Genomic DNA, 7,855 nt, shown 5'->3' with positions numbered 1-7,855 from the left:
CTACAACCCCTATTACAGAACCTACGAATGCACATATAATTTATTCATAAACACTCGTTACACACAGTTACGTGGTTAGGGAATACACCTCTGTATATATAATTATAAACAAATGATTACATTCGAGACTCTCTGTCTCTCACAAGCCTAATCTTCAATATTCAAGGCCTCTTTTTTAACTTTGCCTGTAGGCTTATATTTATATCAGAAAGGTTCTGTTGAACTAATTCTAGTTCAAACCCTTAATCTACTGAACTCACTCCTAAATGTCCTCTAAGTCCCTAAGAACTCTCTAGTTCCTCAAATCATGAAACTGCCTTAAGAGTTATAATTGACTTCTAACTCTCTTGTCATTATTAACCACTCATGTTCTCCTTAATTTGAGAGCATTTACAACATCCTCACATTATCTAATTAATTCTTATCCTGCTCACTCAAAAGCCTAATTATTACATTAATTCATCACTTAAGAATCCAAATTCCTTAAAACACATGACCCCCTATGTTTACTATGTTATAATGATTTTCTCTTGGGTTGAATCAACCCTAGAAATCAACCCTAAAATGTTGGTCTAAGGAAAAATTGATTAAATTACATTTTCGATTTCCATCCTACATTACAGGTTTATAGACTCTTATAATTTATGTCTCTCTTTCCCATATATGTAATAGTAAGTCTATAGTCAATAACTACTATATCCTCTTCCTCATCTTTTAAAGTATCTTTACCCTTTACCTTGGGCATGGCTATCATGTCACCCTCATGTAATTTCAGCCATCTCATGGTGCACATATTCTAATTTTCATGTGAAATTATAGGGTTTGCCTCCAGTCCACTCCTAATCTCATCCTCAAATTAACTCCATTTTTTTCTTTGTTTTGTGTGCTAATTTCTTATCATTTTAAACTAACTTCCCTTTCTTTCTTTGTTTTATGTGGTAATGTCTCATCATTTTAGAGCATAGATTGATACAGTTCCTCTAAAATGCAACTTATGTAAATTTATCTCATTTTACATCTTAAATTTTTAACATATTTGGGATGTTGGAATTCTTTTTTCCTCTTGATTTTTATGTATAATTATATCTCATAAAATGCCATAACATATACTTTATACTCTATTCCTCAAACACATTGTCACTCATTTTCTTTCTCTTACATTTGAATGACACTTTCAACTCATTTCTTTCATTTAATTCTTTCTTAGTCATAATTACAACTCATATCAAATTGAGACTAAATTTAATTGAGAATTTCTTTACCAATATTAATTAATTTTATTTTTTTTCCAAAATTTATTATGAAATGTTTAGTAAATTTTGAATTAAACAATTAACATAAAAATAAAAACCAAAGGCTAGTGAAATTTATCACCTCAATTCCCATTTAAGCACAACATTATAATAAATAAGGTGAAGTTAATCATCTCATAGTTGGCACTTCATAGTTGGTACTTGAGGACAAGGTTATGATAAAATATACTTCATTTCAACACAATTAAAAAGATGTTATTTCACCTTCTAATTGGCACTTCAAGACAAAGTTATAATAAAACATACTTTCTTTTCATGTAAACATAATTAAAAAGATGTTCAAAATTTTAATGGTTAAAAATATAATTTAGGAAGAAGAATGAAAAAAATAAAAATAAATAAAGTTTAGTTGTAGTATTAAAAGATGAACTCAATCAGTGGTGAATAAACACCGTTTTGCAATTAAATGTAACCTATGAAATTTATTTTCTATTTTTAATAATAAAAATAAATAATAATTTGTAAAATATTTATAAGAAAATATACATCAGCAAAAGTAAAAATACCCGAGATGTTTCCCAAAAAAAACACTAAAGTCTCATAAAAATACACACCAACAAAAATAAAAATACACAAGATATAAAGTAACTGGTCAATTGGTGAATAAACACCCTCTTGCACTTAAATGTAACTTTTAAATTTATTTTTTATTTTTAATAATTAAAAAATATAAAGTAACTGGTCAATTGGTGAATAAACACCCTCTTGCAATTAAATGTAACTTTTAAATTTATTTTTTATTTTTTAATAATTAAAAAAAATTGCAAAATATTTGCAATTAAATGTAACTTTTTAAATTTATTTTCTATTTTTAATAATTAAAAAAATTGCAAAGTGTTTATAATAAAAAGACACATCACCAAAAATAAAAATAAACAAAATGTTTCTGGCCAAAAAAAATCTAATAAAAGTACACATCAACAAAAGTAAAAATACACAAAATATTGTAGGCAAAAAAACACAAAAATTTATATAAAAATATCATTCACCCTTTGTAAAATTTCGAAACCTAAACCCAACCCAAAAGTCCCCCTTTATAAAATTGCATAACATAAACGCAACCCATCTTTGCTAGTTTCCTCGTTTTGATTTATTTTTCATTCCTACGGATTTCGATATTTTTATTGCTTAAGTTTTCTATCGAATGGCCAATAAATAATGGTTTACGGAAAGAGTTGAGATTTAGTAATGTGGTTTAACTTTCCGATTCTAAAATGGAAAGAGTTGAGATTTAGTAATGTGGTTTAACTTTCCGATTCTAAAATGGATAATGTCTCATTTCATTTTCAAGAATCTAATCCAACTGATCATTCAATTCATTCATATGGGCTGCATATAATCAAGCATATAACGCTTCATTGTCAAACATCAACTGATGCATCAAACACTAGCAAATATGTGCAACAGTGATTGGAAGATGCACGTCTTGGACAAAATAATGAGAAAGCGCTTAAAGTCAATCAGCAGTGAAATCGCCATGAGCAACGCTGCTGCTGAGTGCATATAAAACTAACACATTATATGTGTATACATCTACACATATAAGCTACAAACATGAGAAAACCAACGTTGCATGATACAAAACGAAGCAGAAGCAAACACAAATGAGGCAGCTACTACTCCAACATGTGCAACATGCACAGCCGAAAAATAGTTCGACACTTCCTTGATTTACATTGTGGAACCAATTCATACAAACCAGTGGGAATTTATATAGTTTCCGAGTTTCTTGATGGGCATTTTGGAATCGAGGCGAATATAATGCAATCACTCAATCAAGGATTCCCTTTCCAGAATAGCAGAGATCAGGCCTGGAAATTCACCTTATCCTTCTCCAATGAAGTTTCGATATATATATATATCAAATATCATCGGTTTATGAAATATCCCTTCGAAAACCAACACACGACATAGGCCGCAACTTCCAACTTACTTTAAAGATAACTACCTATGTCCGCCCATACGTTGTTTAAGGATGTTGACTACCTGTCTAGAGACATTCTTAATGTGTTGTTCGAGATAGAGACTCGAAAGAAATTCAAATTGACGAAAGAAGGGAAAAGTATCCATTGGTGGCAGCTTAAATTGACTAAAAAAAACTGGCAACAGTCCACGAGATTAACATATATTCGGCCCACGAGCTCAGTCCAATGTGATGAATACTGTTAAAAAGACTAAGGTGATTGAACTTCAATCCTCCCATAAAATTTACAAGTGTATTTAACAGCAGATGATAAAAGAAGATGGGCATCGCCAATACAAGGATTCGGCGATTAACTCTCGTAATCTCTAAGGGGAAAAATGACTCAGAATCATTCAAAGGCCTCATGTTGAGGGAAAAATTCGAACACAAATCTATTGCAGCATTCTTTCCCTCTTAGTGAACCATATAAAAAGGGAAGCATGCTCGAACAGGCTTTTCAAGCAATCAAGAATTCAATTCTTATTAAGCCATAAATAAACGCAAGACAAAAGGGTTTCAAAATTAATTTCGGTCACAGAATGCCCTATTTACTAAAATTAACTTGGTTTGATTCTTTGGATTCAAGACTTTCACCTGATCCATTTAAAACAACACAAGTCTTCCACTGCCAGGATCCGTTTTTTTTTTCAAGCAAAACGATATAATTCAAATTTCAAACCGTGATAGTTAATACTCGATTGACATACACGTTAAGAGGGCAAAAATCCAATAAATATATACAAATACAAAGAGCCTGCATCTTGCATACCTCAATAACGATGGCACCTGTAAAAATTAAACCCTGAAATCCTACTCTGCTCTGAAATAAGAAATCATCCTATTTTCGAATGGAAGACTTGCACATACAAACAACATATATATCCATCGTCATTAGTTATATAGGCATGCACCATGAGATCGGAATCTCTGCCCGTACTTGTATCGATATATATCTAACATATATACACTTGAATGCAATTAAAAAATTTCAATTGCACCATTAATTAAAAAAAAAATTGAAGTTCCGGTGTTGGGAAAAATTTTATACAATTCTAAGCTGCGAGCTCGATCACTACCCGCCTCATTCGAATTCAAATCTCAGGTATAAAGCAAAATTTAGGTCTCACACAACCACTAAAATCGCATGAATAATCAATCGGTCTTCCAAAAACATTTCGCCCTATAGCCAAATGCGAGATATGTCCAATGCAATTCCATGCGTATAACAGACCATATCTCGTCAGTATGCTTTGACTACTCTGACAAAATAGACTGATCGTTTCCCAAAATTCATGGCTGATAGGCACGTTCTCTTTATGATGTATGTGCATATCAACATAAGAAAATTGTGTGAAGAAAGTGAAGGTTCGAAACTAACTCCACCATTAAAACAATAAGGGGAGAAGAAGAACAGCAGTGGAGAAAGCATTGAAGCAGCAGAAACAACATCAGCGAATGAAATGAAACGAAGCAATACAGAACTGACGATGAGATTCAGTCGAATAAATGAAAATAAAAATCACTTCAAAATATTCGAATCTCACACCAAGACAGAGGTAAACCTTGCTCCGATACCAACTGTTAGAAAACTAATAAACTTAAACAGCGATTCTGCATGCAGAAAGAACTGAAAAGAATCACTGAATCTTAATGCCCAGGGATACGGATTACCTCCAGCCATTGGTGAAACTGTTGATGCAATTTCCTTCTGAAACACCACGCTCCAGCTGCACATGCAAAAAGGAAAGAAGACAAATGATCTGAAGGCACTTCCAAGCTCTGCTATCTCAGCTAAATGGTGTAGAACTGAAGGGGATTGAGATAGGAGCTTGGGGACCAAACAGATGAATATATAGCTAAGCTTCCATCAAGCTTCTAATAGCTATTGGTTAGATGTCCCACAAATCAAGGTAGAGATCAGATCAAAGTGATGGACCACTTTAGTAGCTCCCAATTATAAATTTAGTAATTGCAGTTGATTTTCTTAACTTAAGGAAACTACTGCAGTTGGTTTCCATAAGTTAAGAAAAGCTGCAATTCCATAAATCAAAATAGCTTTTGTGTAAAATCAATGGAGCTTAACAGTAAACACTGTTATTTGACATGAACTAGTATACCACCAACCGGTCATGCCCTTGCGTGCAACATCCGAGTAAACGAACAAGATTACGGTGACGCTGGTCAGGAGCTTCACTTCTGTCAGAAACTCCGCCGCAGCTTGAGCAGTTTGCCTTCCATATAGTTTCTTAACCGCGACTTCCCTGCCATCCGAAAGAATTCCCTGCTTATAGATTAAATCATTAGAATCAATTTGAAAAAATCGTTTACAGTTGGAAAAAACCATCAAATACACTTTTGGTTCTATACCTTATAAACCTCACCGAATCCTCCTTTGCCGATAATATTGTTTCTGTTAAAGTTCCCAGTAGCTTCTCTCATAACCTCGTAATCGAAGAGAAATTGCTCGAAATTTTCCCTTGCGGCTAAATTCACATCTGCACAGACCATTATAAAAACAATTTTATCATAACCGTCGATTACGACCAGGTTTAATAACTCGGAAGAATTTAGCAGGAAACAGCCATAATTCAAGGATGTATAATCACCTGTTCGGTCATTGTTCCTTCGATGTCTAAAACGTCGATAGAAGAGTATCCAGCACATCACCGCAACCAGAGCTGTTCCACCAATACTTCCTAACAATATAGGCACTACTTTCGATGACGATTTTCCCGACAACGGTTCTGCGTTTAAAATTAAAGAAAAAACAATCAACATACATGTTATATCAGAATCAAACAACAAATAGTTGCAGCAAATATATAAATCTTATATCAGAATCAAACAACAAATAGTTGCAGCAAATATATAAAACTCATACGGTAAATTTGGTTGCCTGTGAAAAACGAGTAAGTTGAGTAGCGCATAAAACAGCCCGCCTCGAGACCTCGGCTTTCATGATTGGGAAGACAGCTGAGTAACTGATTCTGAGCTTCTGCTAGGCATCGTTGGCAGCTACTATTTGTAAGGGTGGGCCAACACTGAGCAAGGCCATATAAGGAGCCATCAATGGAGCCAGTGGCATAACCGTTATTTACGGAAGCGTTTTCTACAAGTTGCCTCGATAGGGCGGCGGCTCTTTGAGAAACGGTCTGTGGATCGCTGTCATTTGTGGAGGCACATAAATGGGACTGCCCATAGTCGACATCCTGACCATAAAAATTAGTATTCTCATTCCTAAGGAAGCAACCGTCCAGATGAATCCGACCACCATTAGATCGGCGACAGTAATTCTTTATTTGAGCCTCGGCTGCCGAGACGCATTCTGAGCACTCTTGGGCGCTTAAGTACTTGCGACACACTGCGAGGCCATATACAGGATCCGTTTTGCCAAATTTCATTTGCATTGAATAAGCGAAGCCGTACGAGGAGAGATTTGGGCGGAAGGATGCGAAAACAGCATTCTGATTTTCCTGAAACGCTGTAAAGTTAACAAACGTATAAATTTGTTCATGGCTGCACCTTTCAACGTCCAGAGCAGACTGGGGATCGTCTGCTGCCAAACTCACTGCAATAATCATGGCCACCAAAAACGGTAAATAGGCTACTTCGGCCATCAGTCCTGATAATAACCGTTTCTAGAAATGCGAATTGGAACCCAATGGCCGCTTGTTTCTCAATAAATTTGGAAGGAAGGAGTTGGTGAGGAGAACCGACATCGAAGCACGTGACACAACATCTTTTTATTGGGTAAGTCAAGTTCAAATAATTGTAGGACTCGTTAGTTTTTTCTAGCGAAGTTGCCACCTTACCCGGAATCCGACATATCGGAGAACTTGACTTAAGAAATCTACACACAACGGTGATGTATCACCACTGAACTTGTCTTCAGAAATCTACACGCAACGGGGATGCATCGTCGTTGCATCCTTTGTTATGTAAGTAACGCGTGTTGTGCTGTTTTGTGGACATAGACCAGTTAACACCAGTCTACATTCATCGTATTTCTAGATTTATTAATCGAAAAGAGTGATCAAAGTGCTTTGAGAGGTTTACGTCTCAACATATTTATATAAAATTAATAATATTAGATATTAGAGCTTAGACTGCTTAACAGAGCAACAGAGATTAGAACAGTTTGCATAAGACTACGTGAGAGAGCACCAAAGTGAGTGAAGAGAGGAGGAGAGAGAATAGGCCACCGGTATAAGACTCTTTGACAGAGCAGCCGAAGTTTGTAGAAGCCTACTGCGAAGAAATGGAGAGAAAGCGTAAGACTCTTTGAAAGAGCCGTAAAAGTTTGAAAAAGACTCATGCAAAGAAGCAATAGAGAAAAAGTTGAAGGTATAACGAGTTCTGCTAATAGTACTCAAAGCGTTATAACGCACGCCACCTTAGCACTCTTTCCGCCGCGTTATCAAAAGTCAAACGAGCTTCACGAGTTCTGTGAAGAGGCACGAATCAAAAAGTCTTAAAAGCTAAACTTCACGAGTTTAAGAAAGGTAGTCGTTTATACGTATCACCCCTTTTTATACCATTCGTATAAATCTAAAATGTATGTTTTTTTCTGTGAAGAGGC

The 7,855-nt window shown here is 35.1% G+C and overlaps 1 protein-coding gene across 1 annotated transcript; it reads right to left on the bottom strand.

The window, feature by feature from the left end:
- Positions 1 to 5,344: 5,344 nt before the first annotated feature.
- On the bottom strand, positions 5,345 to 6,893 carry LOC149183100 (cysteine-rich receptor-like protein kinase 2). Its single transcript, XM_089414830.1, has 4 exons — positions 6,158 to 6,893; positions 5,883 to 6,020; positions 5,644 to 5,771; positions 5,345 to 5,557 (listed from the first exon to the last, which is right to left on the bottom strand). The coding sequence occupies exons 1-4, from the start codon at positions 6,891 to 6,893 to the stop codon at positions 5,345 to 5,347; spliced, it is 1,215 nt and encodes a 404-aa protein (XP_089270956.1).
- Positions 6,894 to 7,855: the final 962 nt, after the last annotated feature.

Source organism: Pinus tabuliformis, chromosome 3_2 (assembly GCF_031772625.1).
Source record: "Pinus tabuliformis cultivar Carrire ecotype Pingquan chromosome 3_2, CPIR1, whole genome shotgun sequence".
NCBI lineage: Eukaryota > Viridiplantae > Streptophyta > Pinopsida > Pinales > Pinaceae > Pinus > Pinus tabuliformis.
The sequence above is the reverse complement of the archived record's forward strand: the minus strand, read 5'-3'. Positions and strand labels throughout refer to the sequence as shown.